The sequence below is a fragment of the Vigna unguiculata genome, chromosome 1 (genome assembly GCF_004118075.2).
Source record: "Vigna unguiculata cultivar IT97K-499-35 chromosome 1, ASM411807v1, whole genome shotgun sequence".
Lineage (NCBI taxonomy): Eukaryota > Viridiplantae > Streptophyta > Magnoliopsida > Fabales > Fabaceae > Vigna > Vigna unguiculata.
In genome coordinates, this window is record NC_040279.1 from 2,639,605 (window position 1) to 2,658,319 (window position 18,715).

The 18,715-nt window shown below is 37.3% G+C and overlaps 1 protein-coding gene across 2 annotated transcripts in view; it reads right to left on the reverse strand.

Annotated features, from left to right (window-relative positions):
- Window positions 1-7,149: 7,149 nt before the first annotated feature.
- Window positions 7,150-18,715, reverse strand: part of LOC114181785 (protein PHYLLO, chloroplastic) — a 76,285-nt gene continuing 64,719 nt past the window's right edge. For both annotated transcript variants that reach the window (XM_028068342.1, XM_028068355.1), the window contains one exon: window positions 7,150-7,671. In XM_028068342.1, the coding sequence (XP_027924143.1) occupies window positions 7,425-7,671 (247 nt within the window). In that variant the 3' untranslated portion in view covers window positions 7,150-7,424. The remainder of the gene's footprint in view (window positions 7,672-18,715) is intronic.

An 18,715-nucleotide genomic window follows, 5' to 3' on the forward strand; every position in this document is an offset into this window, starting at 1 on the left:
AGTGATATATGACACTATTGTTTCTTCTTCTTTTTTTTAAGTGTAAGATATTAATTAAGGGTATTCATATAAAATATTTCAATAATTATAATATTTTAAGAATTTTTTTTAAACAATGTAAAAAACAAAAAAATATTGAAAGGGGAGTAACTCGCATCTATAGAATTAGGGGATGCCCTTTGAGTAGAAAGATAAGAAAAACTATACAAAATAATTGTGTGACTTGTAAATATATAATAGTGTAAATTAAAATGTTAAAAATTCATATTATCATCGAATTATTGACTATTATATATGAAAAAATTATTAATTATTATAATTGTTTGGATTAAATATGTTTTTTGTCCTTCAACTTTTATTGAAAATTAGAATTAGTTTCTCTTCGAAACTTAGGCCCAATTTAATTCCTCAATTTCAAAATTGCGTGAATTTAGTTCTTTTAACAAAATTTTGTTAAGTTTATTTGACGTTTCAAATGCGTTTCATGATTTTTTTAGCTAATATTAAAGCAAAAATGTGTCAAACGGTGTAAACATCTCAAATGTTATCATGAAATTCGTTTGAAACGTTAAATCAACTTAAAAAGTTTTTGCTTGAAAGGACTAAATTCATACAGTTATGAAGTTGGGGGACTAAATTGGGCCAAAGTTTCAAATAGAGACTAATTCTAATTTTCACTAATAGTTGAGGGACCAAAAACATATTTAACCCTAATTGTTTTGATCCACGGTAGAACTCCCAAATCTAATGTAGAATTTCGTCATGATTTTACTTTTAAAAGACATTTTGAAAGATAAGAGAAAGAAAAATATTAAACATGAACGATAATAATTATCTTAAAATTTGTATTAAAAATTATTTGTCACATTTATTTTAAATAGAATAAATCTACGTAATAAAACATCACAAAATCATAATATTAAAAGAGCAACCAGATGAACAATATAGGAAGATTCACCAGTACAGTCATCCATAAACATACTTAGGAAAGCTAACCAAGGCGCACTAGGATGTCGTACAAAACATAATTAAAGAGTTTAACAGTTTGCAAAAGGGTTGCTCCTAGAGCAAGAAATTACAAAGGCACCAAGACCTTAAGACTGCTCATAAGAGCCACAACTAACATACTCTAACCTAGACAACAACGTCACCACCATCAGATCTACCTCCAAGTTTTTCCCCGTCTTCTCCCACCAATAAGGTGATCGTTGCAAAAGAGAAAGCAAAGCAAAGAACAGACAGAGATGAAAGGGTGGTAGACAGCTTTTGTCGCCTAAACTATCCCAAACAAACTGAATTAATCAACCTTTACTAATGCAGTATAAGGATTAACTCAGGTCAGTCCAAGGACGGAACCAATGCAATGAGTGGATTGAATGCTAGATACATGTTTTTGGGGGATTTTTTTTTAAGCATAAAAGATAGATAATGAAACTGAAATAAAAGCAATTAAAAGGTGCTAAACTAAGAAAACTAAATTCATTTAAAATACTAGACTATTACACATTTAATTCAAACAAAAAGAAATAACTCAAGACTAAAGATTAACTCCACAAACTAAACTAAACTACATGCAAGAATGTAAGTTGAATTAAGAGTATGCCATGACAAGAATAAATGCAATGCAGAATGCATGATGTGATATGGAATCTGAATGGGAATGGTGGATGGTGCATTAGATCTAAAAAGAGAGTGAAAGTGAACCTAGATGAACTAAAGCATGTGTGAATGCGTAGCTGCAATTCAGTCAAATGCAGCCACGCTCAAACTATTGAGAATACAACCCCTACACATACAACATTAATCTTGTTGTTGTTTTAAAAAAAATAAAAACTAAAACTGGAAGAATATGGCAGCAGAGAAATTAGAGCTTGCAGCAACATAAATGCATGAATGCAGAAACAGAATTGAGCAATAATAGTGGACCGTAAATGATGCTAAAAATGAATGCAAGATAAGCTTCACACAAGTACAAGTTGATATGCATGAATAAGTGAATCCTAGGCTGTTACAAGTGCAAACTGATCACTGAAAGATGATAGCAGATTTGGGACAACAAAAACATGTTAGTTTGAACAAGTTGAGTGAGTTTGCATTGTTGAATGATGAAAACACAAGCCACTAACGAAGAAGTATTCAATGCATAATACCCTCAAAGCAATAAAACAGTACCATGATCTTCATAGTTTTTTCCAGTAAAAACCAATCCAAAAATATCAGTCCTATAGAAATGTGCAAAATTTAGCATTCTATTGAAAATCCCATAGAACCCCTAAAAAAAACTTGAGCGCTCCCCTGCTCTCTCTATTCCTCCTATTCTTTCTTCAGATTCCAGCCCACACTCCTCTTTGCACCGAAATTGCCTCCCCAAATTCCCCAACAGCCTTCTGTCCAAAAGCTGCCAAAAGCTGATCCTACTTTTTCAGTGTGTGTGCTGCCAGTCCAAACAGAATTTTCTTCTGTTTTGTCTGCTGATGTGGCAATGATGGCCAACCCTAGATCAGCTCCCTTTTTGGGCTATTCCATGTGCAGAGAAGAAGCCCATTAGGTGAAGAAAGGGTCTGCTTCAAGGCTTTGCTAAATGCACCAAATTTTCAACGAAAACATAAGGTGGTTTTTGCCTTTGTAACTGCTGCCATCTTCCAGAGTAAACTGCATCTCGCAAAAAATTCCAAAAATTGCGTTCTACCACTTCGATTAAAGCTCTTTGAGTGTAGAATCCAACGCAACAAGAACCAACTCATTTGGACACCTGTAGAGAAAGTTATGATCACAACAAGCAGCAAAGGTCAGTGCTGAAAAATCAGCGTTTTTCTGCCAGCGCCTAGCAGAAGAAGGATAGCGCCAGGCGCGAATGTGACAGTGGAAAATGATCCTTTAAGATGCGCCGGGCGGTAATAAATACCGCCAGGCGATACTGCAGCTTTTGAAGACAACTTTAAAATATCACATTTTTAAGCTAAGATTGAAAGATAACGGAAACTAAAATGGCAAGTGAGTGCAAATAGCTTCAATATGAAGGTATAGAAATTGAGTTATCAAAGGGTAAACTAGTGAAAAAGATTTTTAACATGGCATGTAGCAAGCAGTATTAGACAATTCATTAAACAAGCAACATAATAGGCATTCAACATGTGATAGCAAACAAGCATGACACTATGACTCAATTATCTGGATACATATAATAAGATCGAATTCACTAGACGCTTGCACTTGTGGTGACATCTACTGCTCTACAAAGCCATTGTCAATGGGTTTCACCCTACCACACACAAGGTTAGCCTTCAAGCATCTAAGACCATTATCTTGTCAAAGACTAGGGCCTCCCACTACTCTTACCACTTGGACCAATTTGCTCTACGTGAGACTAACTGATCCTTTAGAGCTTTGGGATGTGATCCTTACTTGAATCCTTATCTTAATTATATACACTACAAACCACCATGAGATCTTCCCACGAGACTCATGGAATTACGTCTATCTCACACTAAATTCATGTTCCTCATACCATAACCACCACTTTTACCTAAAAAATCCAATTCTCATGCCAAACACCACTAACCAACAATTCCATGCCATAATCAATCTAAACACACCAAATTTCAGTTCATACAAATCAAATAACACATGCTTTCTGACATACTTCATGCTTTTTCACGGTAAACAACCAACCACAACTTAATTAGGAAGATAAAATACAAACCTGCACTATTCTCGCTTAGGCTAGAAGCCTTCGCCTAAGCGACAAGGACTGTCTCGCTTAAGCTAGGCTCTCTCGTCTGAGCGAGCCCGTTAACAGTGGCACTCTGCGAGCTCTCGCTTGGGAGAGACCTACTCGCTTGAGCGAGGTCACTCTTTGCCCAAAACAAAAGTCCCTCGCTTGAGCTCTCCCTCACTGTTTCACGCATGCAACACCAGAAACAACCAAGCACATCCATACAGTTCATTCATATACGAGTGTTTCAAATCATTTTAAGCATAAAACAGAAGCGGAAACAAACCACATACTTCAAAACATAAAAAAGGACCTAGCTTCCCTTACCTTGAGTAAAGTTGAGCTTGAGGAAAAGAGAACATGTAGTAGGAGTTCCAAGACCAGATGCAGCTTTAAGAAGCTGGAAACATAGCAAACAAGAACAAAAAGAGATTGTGATTGGGACCAACACGAAATCAAGCTTAAGAGGAGAAGGAACCATAAATGAGCTTGAGCTTCAATTTCTACTTATGCAGATGTGGTTTCGATTCACTCCAAGGGGGAAACTGGATGTGCCCTAATAGAGCTTCTGCTTCAGTAAAGAGAGTGAGGGAGAGGAACAGTTCTGGAAAAGAGTAAAGTGAGAGTGAGTGAGGCTGGTTGGGGGGGTTTCTAGAGGTCCCCTAATGGGTTGGCTTTGGACCCATGAAAAGGCCAGACCCAAACATTTATAAAGCTAAAATAACGGGGCTTACATTAGTTCTGGTCAGTTAATATATATATATATATATATATATATATATATATATATATATATATATACTTCTTTTAATGTGTAATATTCTTAAAGAGATTAAATTTTGGTGTAAGATCTTTCTCGTTATTGATAACTTAAAAAATGTTAAAACTTAATTTAGAGATTGAGATTATATTGAAAAAAAACCCGTTAAGAATACCATAGATAGATAGATAATAAAAGAATGTTGACTTAAAATGTAAGTATACAAATATTTTTGGGCAAATAGTTGGTTTAGTATAATAAAATTTGATATAGGTTTTTAGTATAATGGGAAAAAAAATTCTTAGTACAAAAATTTAATTTAATTTTAAATTTTATTAATAGTTGAGATAATTATTCATGTGTTTAGTCTTGAACATGTTTAATTATGGATGTCAAATTATCAAGCTTTCAAGCTTGCCTTCTAATGTCCATGGTTAGTAACATATGCAGTTCCTATCTCATTGATTTCTTTAGTTAAGGGTTAAATATGTTTTTGGTCCCTTAATTTTCACTCAAAATTGGAATTAGTTTATCTTTGAAAATTTGGCCCAATTTAGTTCATCAATTTTAGAAATGCATGAATTCAGTTTTTTTAACAAAATTTTGTTAAATTTATTTGACATTTCAAATACGTTTCATGATAGCATTTGAGTTATTTATACCATTTAACACATTTTTGCTTCAATGTTAAGTGAGAAACATGTTTGAAACATCAAATAAACTTAACAAAATTTGGTTAAAATAACTAAATCCATAATTAAAAAGACTAAATCCACACATTTATAAAATTAAAAGACTAACTTGGATCAAATTTTTTAGACTAATTTAATTAATAATGAAAGTTAATAGTCAAAAAAAACAAATTTAACCCTTTATTTAAAATCAATGAGTTGCTTCTAGGATTGAGCAACTCATTATTGGATGCCATATTTTCAATCCACCAAATTTTATCCCGTGCTTGCATTTATCATTTGTATGTCCATGAATATCAAGTACTCATAGTTGAATTCTCCATTAATTATGATGTGATTATTATTTATTTAATTCCAAACAGATTTAAATTAACTAAACAAGTCTCAATTAATTCATTAAGTTTCTCATTTATTTCAAATATATATATATATATATATATATATATATATATATATATATATATAAAATTTTATTCTTTTATCTCTTAAATTAATCAAACAAGATGTTATTAAATTCAGGAAAACTAACAAAAGTTCCGATTAGAAAGCAAAATTGAATTATCAACAAATATTCTAAAACAATTATAAGAGTATAAATCAAAATTAAAAAAGAATAAATTGAACAGACTCTGTTCATATAAATTTCGTAACAACGCTTTAAACGAATATAACTTCATAATTAATTATAAAATCACAAGAGAATCAACAAATCATGTTTAGCCTTCAATGCATAAGATAACAAAAGACATTACAAATAAGAAAATGAAATGTGGTATGATGGATGACTGATGGACACCCACTGGACGTCTTTTTATAGCATTCTTTAGCGAAGTGAATCTATTTATTAGAAACACAAACTCTGGACTTGAATCATACATTCTCCTGCAAATATTCAACATAGAAAAACTCCGAATAGATTTTGTTGCAAAGTCTAGTATCTTCACAAAGTGGACGAGTTTAGTGTTCCACACAGTACACAAATCTACTCATACACTGACAATTTTGGCATACCTGACTTCTCATGAATCAAGTTCTCTTTTCAATATTCAAAAACACTTTATTTCATCATTAAATTTACAATCTCGTCTTCTCCTAGTCACTAGAAATTTCCAAATCAACTTGCTACATCATCCATAGATCCATTACGCAATCTATCATTATATTATTTATAGACGGCTTATGAATTTGTTTATACTTCAACTACACAAACCAAATGTTAGAATGTTCAAGAAATGCCTATGCATTGCATCATAATATCAAAATTCAACTCATGAATGATTTATCAAATTATCTAGTGAAGTTCAATAGACTAGACTCTAGACTCTTTAATCAAACTTATCTGTCTAAAATGTCTAACATCTACTAGGACTTTAAAAACTAATTTTAGTAAATGATTTTAGTTAAAGGTCAACTAGGTCCATTTGGATAATCTTTAGCTAAAATAATGGATTTTTAAACTCCACTAAAATTTAGGAAAACTAAGATTAATTGTTCTAGATGTGATTGAAATGCAGTCATCACTCTTTCACTAGAATAATTATACGCCTAGACTATATAACTAGTTTATTGTATGTATGTTCAATTTTTTTATCAAATGCATATAAATGACCTAGATTTATTCTAGTCATATAATGCGAAGACATTGATTTGAAACACAAAATTAAAAAGAAAGGTAAATGAGCAAGACTATATGTGTGGTACAGTAGAGAAATATACATATAATAACAAAATTTATATTTGACTAAAAAGTAGAATCTTCAAAAATAATCTGTCTCAAATTATGTAGAGATCACTATGTAGTGACAAGAGGTAGAAAATAGTAGAGTGAGTTGATGGAGAGAAGAAGCACGTAACAAAAAATGAATCTAACTCGTCTAAGCCATCTATGTTCAGCTATTGTTCTAAGAAAAATTAACACTTTTATAACAGATCTAAATTATCTAAAGTGAAAAGTTCACTTCAGAGAATAAAATAAATAATCATAAGATCAATAATTGATATCTCTTATAAATGTACATAGCAGATAATGTGTTAAATGAACATCCATAATAAAGGTGTCGATTCTTAGAGAAGAAATAATGGAGATAAAGTTCCTTTAAAAGAGAGGTTAGCCCCCTGTCATTACAGAAATCAAAAGAAAATACAGGAAAAAACAAGAGAAATTCTATTTGGAAAAAACATACAATATCCCAACCCTTCCATCATTCTCCCTGATCCTTCCCTACCATATTGATCCTCTAATTGGAGAATACAACTTTCATAGTCTAGTCAGGAATCGTGCTATGGCAGCAATGATAGCAAGAGGATTCTCCAAATGAGCAGCATGGCCACAGTTGGGAATCTCAACAACCTCATGTATAGCATTCCCATTTTCATGCTCACTCCCCAAGCCAGAGCACAACGTTTTCATCATTTTCTGAGCAATATTTCTAAATTTTGTATCCTTTTCTCCATGAATGATAAGAAGAGGTACTCTACAATTTGGCAAATCTTCCCACATTGACCTGCTCTCTCAGGTAACGAGAAATTGTTAGTTAAATGATGACCGTATATCATTCAAATATGTTAGGCAATAAATCTGCTGGACAATTATCTGCTGTTATATAATATGGCATATTTGTAATAATTGCATATATTTAGGATTCCTAATTTAGGTTGAAAAGAATCAGGAATTAGAATCAATTATCATTAATAGGGTGATATGTTATGTATTATTTAATGAGGTGAATAGAGGAGTAAAGGGCATCGAAAACAGAGAGCCCATTTCGTGACATGGTATCACGAGTCTCTTGACAGAACCGTGAGTGTTCCCATCTTGCAATCGATCCCGTTCGTGACTTGCTAATCACGAGTCTCTTGACAGAACCGTGAGTGTTCCCATCTTGCTATCGATCCCGTTCGTGACTTGCTTCTCGGTTCCTGGGTATTTTCGATCACGTTCGTGAGCTTTGATCTTGTTCCTGTTCCTGCGCTTGCTTCTTGGTTCGTGGGTATTTTCGATCACGTTCTTGCTCCATTGTTTTCTCGGCACGCAACTCTTTTTTTTTCTCTGTTTTCATGGCTACGGAGAATCTTTGTGTTCGCTTTAACGGCAAGAACTATGCTGCTTAGGAGTTTCAATTCCGAATGTTCGTGCGAGGGAAAGGCATGTGGGGTCATGTCGATGGGTCCTCCCCTAAACCCACGACCACGGCTGAGTTGGCTCCTTGGGAGACAAAGGATGCCCAGGTTATTTCTTGGCTTTTGGGGTCAATCGAACCTCTAATGGTTAATAACCTACGTTCATTTTCAACTGCCGCAGACATGTGGAATTATCTCAAACGCATTTTTAATCAAGATCATTCTGCCAAACGGTTTCAGTTGGAATTGGACATAGCCAATTATAGTCAGGCTAATTCCTCTATTCAGGAATATTATTCTGGTTTCCTCAACTTATGGGCTGAACACTCTGCTATACTACATGCTGCTGTTCCGGAAACTTCTTTGGCAGCGGTTCAAGAAGTTTACGAGGTCACTAAACGGGACCAATTTCTCATGAAGCTTCGCCCAGAATTTGAAGTTGTCCGTGCTGCTCTCTTAAATCGGAACCCCCTCCCTTCTTTGGAGGTATGTGTTGGTGAACTTCTTCGCGAAGAACAACGTCTTCTTACTCAGGCAGCTTTGTCCCGTGATTCTGTTGTTTCGGAAGCTATTACTGTTGCCTATACTGCCCAAGATAAAAGCAAAGGTCGTGATACACGACAAGTTAAATGTTATTCGTGCAAACAGTTTGGTCATATTGCTCGCCATTGCACTTAGGGATGGCAATTAGGGCCTGGCCCGCGGGCCCGGCCCGCAGGCCCGCATAAAAAACGCGGGGCGGGACAGGATAGTGAGCCTGCAGGCCCGCGCGGGCCGGCCCGCAAGCCCGCATAAAATTTAAAAAAAAAAAAAACTTGCACTTGTGTATATTAATTACTTCTTTTATGGACTCTTGCATTAACATTTCAAATTCTTGTATAACTGGAAAAGACAAGTATTATGTAATTCTTAATGTGCTAAAATTTAAAGAATACATTGTGTATGTCATAGTATGAATATGATGAAAATGTTGAATTATCAATTTATCATCTAATTCTCCAAAGTCTTTACTTAATTTTGTGAACTTCTTAAAGTTTCCTAATTTTTAAACATTGAAAGTTTTATCATAAAAAAAATAAAAAAATAAAAAAATTTAAAAAAAAAAAAGCGGGCCGGCCCGCGGGCCTGCGGGCCAACCTTTATGTGGGGCGGGCCAGAGTATGCGGCCCGCATAAAATGTGCGGGGCGGGGCGGGCCGGCCCGCGGTGTGCGGGCCTTATGCGGGGCGGGCCTAAACGGGGCGGGCCGGCCCGCATTGCCACCCCTAATTGCACTCAAAAGTTTTGCAACTATTGTAAGCAACATGGTCATATCATCACAGACTGTCCTACTCGCCCACCCCGGCGCCAGGTGCAAGCTTTTCATGCAGCTAGTTCCATGACTGAGACACCTTCTGTCCCAGTCCCTGAGGCTTTAACGCCAGAGAAGGTTCAACAAATGGTGCTTTCAGCATTATCTGCATTAGGCATCCAGGGTAAGTCTCACAATATATCTTCACCATGGTTTGTTGATTCTGGCGCCTCCAATCATATGGCTGGTACCTCTGAACATTTAACCAATGTTCGTACTTATAATGGTACTCAAAATATCCAGATTGCCGATGGTAATAGTCTTTCCATCACTGCTGTGGGGTGATATTACACCTTCCTTTCGAAATGTATTTGTGTCTCCTGGACTTGTTTCTAATTTAATTTCGGTTGGACAATTGGTTGATGACAATTGCACTATTAATTTCTCTCGGGCTGGTTGTGTTGTGCAGGATCAGGTGTCGGGGAAGGTGATCGCGAAGGGGCCTAAAGTGGGCAGATTATTTCCACTCCAATTTACTTTACCTAGCCTTTTGTCTTTTCATTGTATTGGAGTCTCAAATAAGTATGCCGAGTGGCACAAAAAGTTAGGTCACCCAAATCCAGTTGTTTTGTCTCATCTACTGAAAAATGGTTTCTTGAGCAATAAAAGTATCATTCCTGATTCATCTTTTCACTGTTCTGTATGCAAACTGGCTAAAAGCAAAACCCTCCCGTTTCGGTCTAATGCTCATCATGCTGACAAATGTTTCGACATTATTCACAGTGATGTTTGGGGAATATCGCCTATCTTATCACATGCCAAGTATAAGTATTTTGTGACATTTATTGACGATTATAGCCGCTTTACTTGGATATATTTTCTCCGTTCTAAAAATGAAGTTTTCTCCATGTTCAAGACATTCTTGGCCTACATTGAGAATCAATTTCACACTTGCATTAAGATTTTGCGCACTGATTCTGGTGGGGAATATATTTCTGCTGCGTTTCAAGAGTACTTACAACAAAAAGGCATTATTTCGCAACGTTCTTGTCCATATACACCACAACAAAATGGCGTCGCGGAGCGAAAGAATAGGCACTTGCTTGATGTCACACGAGCATTACTTCTTCAGGCGTCGGTTCCTTCTCATTTTTGGGTTGAGGCCTTGACCACTGCTGTCTACTTGATCAATCGCCTTCCCTCCCAAGTTCTTGGCCTCGATTCTCCTTTCTTTCGTCTTTATTCCACACAGCCAAGTTATGATGGTCTTCACCTTTTTGGTTGTGTATGCTTTGTTCACCTTCCACCTTCGGAACGGCACAAACTTGGGGCCCAATCTGTCAAATGCGCATTTATGGGTTATGGTACGACTCAGAAGGGTTTCGTGTGTTATGATGTTGCTGCCCGGCGTTTACGTATCTCTCGGAATGTGGTTTTCTTTGATCATCAAGATTTTTTTCCATTTGTTTCTCCCGATGCTCCTGGTTTTGCTAGTCTCCCGACCTTTCTTGAGGTTTCTCATGCTCCAGAACGGTTTAAACCAGGTTATGTTTATACTAGACGCAAGCCTGACCCGCCCCTTCCTGACTCTGACCCGTCACCTGATCATACGCCAATAGCACCTCGTCGATCAAGTCGTATTCCTCGTCCACCAAATAGGTATGGTCACTCTCCTACTTCTCTTACTGCCACTTTATCTAGCATTCCTATTCCTACCTGCTATTCACAGGCTGTAACGGATGTGTGTTGGGTCAAAGCTATGCAAGAGGAGTTGCAGGCCCTTCAGGAGAATTACACTTGGGATCTTGTTCCGTGTCCCCCTAGTGTCAAACCCATTGGTTGTAAATGGGTATACTCTGTGAAACTTAATTCTGACGGTTCTCTTAATCGTTACAAGGCTCGTTTAGTTGCTTTGGGTAACAAACAAGAATATGGCATGGATTACGATGAGACATTTGCACCTGTGGCTAAAATGACTACTATCCGCACGGTGCTCTCCATTGCTGCCTCCAAAGGCTAGTCTCTCCATCAAATGGATGTGAAAAATGCTTTTCTTCATGGTGACCTAACTGAAGATATTTATATGACCCCTCCCCAAGGTCTGTTTTCTTCTTCTACCGGTGTATGCAAGCTCAAACGATCTTTATATGGTTTGAGACAAGCACCGCGGGCATGGTTTGAAAAATTTCGGACTACTCTCCTTGGTTTTTCTTTTACTCAAAGTCAATATGATTCTTCTTTATTTATTCAAACCACTGCAACTGGTATTGTTCTTCTCCTTATTTATGTGGATGATATGGTCATTACTGGTTCCGATCATGAGTCAATACAACGCCTTAAACAACAACTTCAAGCTTCTTTTCATATGAAAGATCTTGGAAATCTTCACTATTTTTTGGGTCTTGAGGTTCATTCTGGTCCAACAGGTCTATTTCTTCATCAACAAAAGTATACTGATGATTTGATCTCTTTGGCTGGTCTCCAAACTGCTGTTCCTGTGGATACTCCTCTTGAAGTTAATGTCAAATATCTACGTGACGAGGGTGACATTCTACCTAATCCATTGTTGTATCGTCAGTTAGTGGGAAGTCTTAATTATTTGACTATTACACGTCCTGACATCTCCTTTGCAGTTCAGCAGGTTAGCCAATTTATGCACAGTCCTCGCCATCTTCACCTCGCTGCTGTTCGCCGTATCATTCGTTACTTGAAAGGTACTTCTCATCGGGGATTGTTCTTCCCTACTGGGACGTCTCTTACTTTGGTGGGTTATAGTGATGCTGATTGGGCAGGTTGTCCAGATACTCGCAAATCTGTCACGGGTTGGTGCATGTTTCTTGGTTCTGCACTTGTTTCTTGGAAGAGCAAAAAGCAAGCCCGAGTCTCCAAGTCGTCCACTGAGTCTGAATATCGTGCTATGTCTCTAGCCTGCTCTGAAATTATTTGGCTTCGTGGTCTTTTAACCGAGCTTGGCTTCCCTCAAAACTCAGCTACACCTCTCTATGCTGATAATACTAGTGCCATTCAAATTGCAGCCAATCCCGTCTTCCATGAACGCACTAAACATATTGAAGTGGATTGTCATTCCATTCGTGAGGCTTTTGATACTCGTATTGTCTCTCTTCCCCACATTTCCTCGCAACTTCAGCTTGCCGATATATTTACCAAGGTTGTTCCTCGTCCTCGACACCAGTTTCTTATTAACAAATTGATGCTCCTTGACCACCCACATCAATTTGCGGGGGGATGTTAGGCAATAAATCTGCTGGACAATTATCTGCTGTTATATAATATGGCATATTTGTAATAATTGCATATATTTAGGATTCCTAATTTAGGTTGAAAAGAATCAGGAATTAGAATCAATTATCATTAATAGGGTGATATGTTATGTATTATTTAATGAGGTGAATAGAGGAGTAAAGGGCATCGAAAACAGAGAGCCCATTTCGTGACAAAATATATAAAGTGGTGCAGATAATACAATTTAACGATTCACATAATTGGCTTTATCTCACAACTATAGATATATTCAATCCCCTAAAATACATGAATTTTCATTTTGTTATAGAAGCTTACATCTATCCCTGTTTGATAACTGCTATAGCCAGAAATAGTTACACTCGTTGTTAGTATTTGACAACGGTGTAGGTTGTTAGTTTTCAGTTGTGAAAAGAAGTGTATGCAGTAAGCAATAATTATGGAATTACCTTTCATGATCTAGAAAAAACAATACATCGGTATTTAAAAGAAAAACGAAATCCTAATAAATACTCTAAATCTGGAGCAAATTTACCAAATAAATTCTTAATCCCAATCCCTTAATTTTAGGATTTTCTTACAAACAAAACTATATTTATTGTTTAGTAAATGTGCAATATTTGCACCAAATTTCATCACCCCTTCTCAAGGTAAGGAATAGGTGTCCTCCATTCCTAGCCTGGTTATGAGATTATGGGAATCTGAGGTATTGAGTCCTTTTTTCAGCACATAAGCCACATGTTACTTGGACGGGAATGTATGACATGCATACTAAACCTTCTTCTAATTTTTCCTTAATGAATCGATTTCTATATGTTTTGACGTGTCATGCTGAATGGGATTACGTGCAATGTCATTTGTTGACTTATTATCACGGTAGAGTTTCATAGGTCTCTCCAAATTCATCTTCAAGTCATAGAAGATAACTTATAGCAATAAAAACTCATATAGCCCTTGGGCCATGGACCTGAACTCTGATTCAACACATGATCTTGCCAGCACATTCTTTTTTTTTTCTTCTCCATGTCACTAAATTCCTACCTAGGAAACTACAACATCTAGTTGTTGATCTTCTACCAACAAGAGAACCTACATAATCGGCATACGTGTGGGCTTAAAGAGTTAGTCTTCCACTTCTTTTTGAAGAATATTCCCTTTCGAGGAATGCCCTTCAAGTAACCTGGAATTCTATAAGCAACTTGAAGATGGGATTCCTTCGGTTCATGCATAAACTGATTGATGACACTCAATGCATGAGCAATGTCTGGCCGTGTGTGGACAAATATATAAATTTTCCAACCAGCCTATGATACAACTTTTTGTCTTCTGTTGATTCCTCTTCAGCCATACACAACTTGTGATTAGGATCCATTAGAGTTGACACTGGTCTGAACCCAATATTCCTTTTTTCTGCCAACAAATCAATTATATATATTTTTGCTGAGATATGAAAATTCCCTGGTTAGAATAGCCTTACTTCAATCCCTAAAAATACTTTAATTCTCCTAGCTCTTTTAGTTCAAATTTCTTGACTCATCTCCATTTCGATTCTTCATTCTCTTTTCATCATTTCTGGTCACTATAATATCATCACTATAAACTAGAAATGTCCTTACCCACTCTTTCCCTGAATATTTAGTAAACAAAGTGTGATCTCCTTCATAGCTTTTATGAATCTTCCAAACCAAGCTCTAGAATGTTTGAGTCCATAAAGAGCCTTTCACAATCTGCACACTTTACTTTTTGTCTCCTTCAAACCCATGAGGAATGTTCATGCAGATTTCTTCATCTAGATCTCCATGGAAAAAGACATTTTTAAAACAAGTTCTGATACCATCTCAGTAAGTGGGTTTATGCCTAACTCAACCTCACAAAACCAACTTGTAAGTTGAGGATTGCATTCTAGTTATATACTATAATTCATCCTTATTCCTAGTCGTGTTGGATCTCAACACACTCCCTCACGCAAAGGAATAAACATCTTGAGCATATGATTAGATATTTGTGGGTGATCTAACAAGAGTCTGATAGTGGTGACATAATAGCCCCAAAGAACTTGATTAGGATAAGCTCTTAATGGCTCTAATACCATATGAAAAAATTGTAGGTACTAAGCAACAATTATGGAATTACTTTTCTTGATCTAAAAAAGCAATACATTGGTGTTTAAAGGAAAAACAAAATCCTAATAATAGGAAATAAATCTCTAGAAATAAAGGAAATAAATCTCCAGAAATAAAGACTCTAAATCTGGAGCAAATATACAAATAAACTCCTAATCCAAATCCCTTGATTTTAGGGATTTCTTACAAACTATGTCAATTCCTTATTGGGCAAGCTAAGGTTTCATTGGTGTTGTCTCCCAGAGGAAAACCCCTTCTTTAAAGACTCATCAGTAGTATTAAAACCAATAGATAGTCTTGGTGAGTGACTCATACTAGTACAGTATGGTCCCTGTATCGAAGGTCTTCCTGACAAGCGGTTCAGGTAAACTGATATGAGCACGAACAATAATATGGCATCTACAACTTTGCATCAAATGGATAGGCGTGTTACTAGGAGCATGACTCAGCAGGAGCGTGAGAATTTGTGATTTTTCACATTGTGGAGAAGTAGAGGAGCGCCCAACGACATGTTTTTCAGCACCAAACAACGTCAGGGCCTGGCGATGCATTTTGGCGCCCGGCGACAATGTGGATGTGGTTTCTCGCAGCGCGTTTTAAACATGGTTCCACGTGTTTCTTTAGGCTGTGATTGGTGGCGTATGATTAGGGACTTAAATCCTGTTTAATGGCTTCTTTTCCTGTTGTTGAGAATAAAGAAGATAGGGATTGAGATTAATCTCCCTTATGTATAAACCACACATAGGGTAATCTATTTATAATAAAGAGAGGTACAAGTAAAAAGAGTAACCGAAAATAAAAAGATTAAATAGAAGATATTGTTTGATATTGTGGTTATCAATATCTAACAATATCTTAATAATATCAAACTATATCTAACACTCCCCCTCAAGCTGGAGCATACAAATCGTATGTGCCAAGCTTGTTACAAATATAATCAGTTCTAGGCCCCCGTAAAGACTTCGTAAAAATATCTGCTAACTGATCACTTGAGTTAACAAACTCAGTCTTGATGTCTCCAGACATAACCTTTTCCCGAACGAAATGACAATCAATCTCAATGTGTTTAGTCCTCTCATGAAAGACAGGATTAGAGCTAATATGAAGGGCAGCCTGATTGTCACACACAAGTGTCATTTGAGTAATATCTCCAAATTGTAACTCTTGAAGCAATTGCTTGAGCCAAACAAGTTCACAGGCAGCTGAGGCCATAGCTCTATATTCTGCTTCTGCACTAGATCTTGCTACAACACTCTGTTTCTTACTTTTCCACGAGATCAAGTTACCACCAATGGAGACACAATACCCAGATGTAGATCTTCTATCAGAAGGAGATCCTGCCCAATCAGCATCTGAATAGCAAACAACTCTTGTATGGTTATTAGAACCATATAACAATCCTTTTCCAGGAGATTTTTTAATATACTTCAAGATGCGAATGACTGCATTCCAATGATCTTCACATGGAGAATTAAGAAATTGGCTTACCACACTGACTGCAAAGGAAATGTCAGGACGAGTAACGGTAAGATAATTCAATTTCCCAACCAATCGTCTATACTGCTCAGGATCAGATATAGGCTCCCCCTGATTTGGTAGAAGTTTAGTATTGGGATCCATGGGTGTATCAACAGACTTTGAACTCATCAATCCAGTTTCCTCCAGAATATCCATGGCATACTTTCTTTGAGATATAACAATACCATCATTGGACTGTGCCACCTCAATACCCAAGAAATATCTGAGTTTGCCAAGATCTTTGGTCTGAAAATGGTGACAGATATGTTGTTTCAACTGAGAGATGCCATGGTTGTTACTCCCTGTAAGAACGATGTCATCAACATATACTATCAAGTAAACACATCCAGCACTCGAGTGTTGATAAAAAACAGAATGATCTGTTTCACACCGAGTCATACCAAATTGTTGAACAACATTGCTAAACTTTCCAAACCAGGCCCTAGGAGATTGTTTTAGGCCATAAAGTGATTTGCGAAGACGACATACCATCCCAGAAGACTCCCCCTGAGCAACAAACCCAGGAGGTTGCTCCATATAGATTTCCTCTTGCAAATCACCATTGAGGAAAGCATTCTTAACATCCAGTTGATAAAGAGGCCATTGTTTAAGAGCAGCCATGGCGATAAATAAACGAACAGAAGCCATCTTTGCCACGGGGGAAAAAGTATCTCCATAATCCAACCCAAAAATTTGAGTATAACCTTTGGCTACAAGACGAGCTTTGAGGCGATCAATAGTACCATCAGGTCCAACTTTGATAGCAAACACCCACCTGCAACCAACAACAGATTTCCCAGACGGCAACAGGACCAGTTCCCAAGTTCCACTATTATGAAGAGCACTTAATTCATCTGCCATGGCCTGACGCCAACCAGGATGGGCTAAAGCGTCACAGACAGTTTTTGGAATGGTCACAGAAGAAAGAGAGGAAAGACATGTATAAAAAGGTAATGACAAGCGATGATAACTCAAAGCAATATAATGGGGAGAGGGATTACGGGTAGAACGCATACCTTTTCGGAGGGCAATGGGAAGGTCAGACTCAGGTGTCAAAGCCGGAGGAGACAGAGTAGTTGGCACTGGAGTGGAGTCACATGGTGGTGGTTGTGATCGATTACGGCGACTATAAACCTGAAGAGGTGGTGGAGGAGCAGGTGACTGTGGAGCAGGAACCAAGGGTGAAGAAGACATAGTAAGAGGGTCACAAACAATAGGAACATTAAAGGTATTAGAAGAGGTGTCAGGATTGGATGGAGTCAGAGGTGAAGATTGATTCTTAAAATAAAGGGAGAACTCATTAAAGGTGACATCTGCAGACACAAAATAACGGTTAAGAAAAGGAGAAAAACATTTGTATCCTCTTTGTGATCTTGTAAACCCTAAGAAAACACACTTATGTGATCTAGGAGAAAGCTTGTCAAGACCAGGACTAAAATTATGAACAAAACATGTAGACCCGAAAACTCTTAAAGGTAAGGGATGAAGAGGTTCAAGAGGGAGTAAAATGGAGTGAGGTATGTTATTCTTTAAAACCGAAGACGACATACCATCCCAGAAGACTCCCCCTGAGCAACAAACCCAGGAGGTTGCTCCATATAGATTTCCTCTTGCAAATCACCATTGAGGAAAGCATTCTTAACATCCAGTTGATAAAGAGGCCATTGTTTAAGAGCAGCCATGGCGATAAATAAACGAACAGAAGCCATCTTTGCCACGGGGGAAAAAGTATCTCCATAATCCAACCCAAAAATTTGAGTATAACCTTTGGCTACAAGACGAGCTTTGAGGCGATCAATAGTACCATCAGGTCCAACTTTGATAGCAAACACCCACCTACAACCAACAACAGATTTCCCAGACGGCAACGGGACCAGTTCCCAAGTTCCACTATTATGAAGAGCACTTAATTCATCTGCCATGGCCTGACGCCAACCAGGATGGGCTAAAGCGTCACGGACAGTTTTTGGAATGGTCACAGAAGAAAGAGAGGAAAGACATGTATAAAAAGGTAATGACAAGCGATGATAACTCAAAGCAATATAATGGGGAGAGGGATTACGGGTAGAACGCATACCTTTTCGGAGGGCAATGGGAAGGTCAGACTCAGGTGTCAAAGCCGGAGGAGACAGAGTAGTTGGCACTGGAGTGGAGTCACATGGTGGTGGTTGTGATCGATTACGGCGACTATAAACCTGAAGAGGTGGTGGAGGAGCAGGTGACTGTGGAGCAGGAA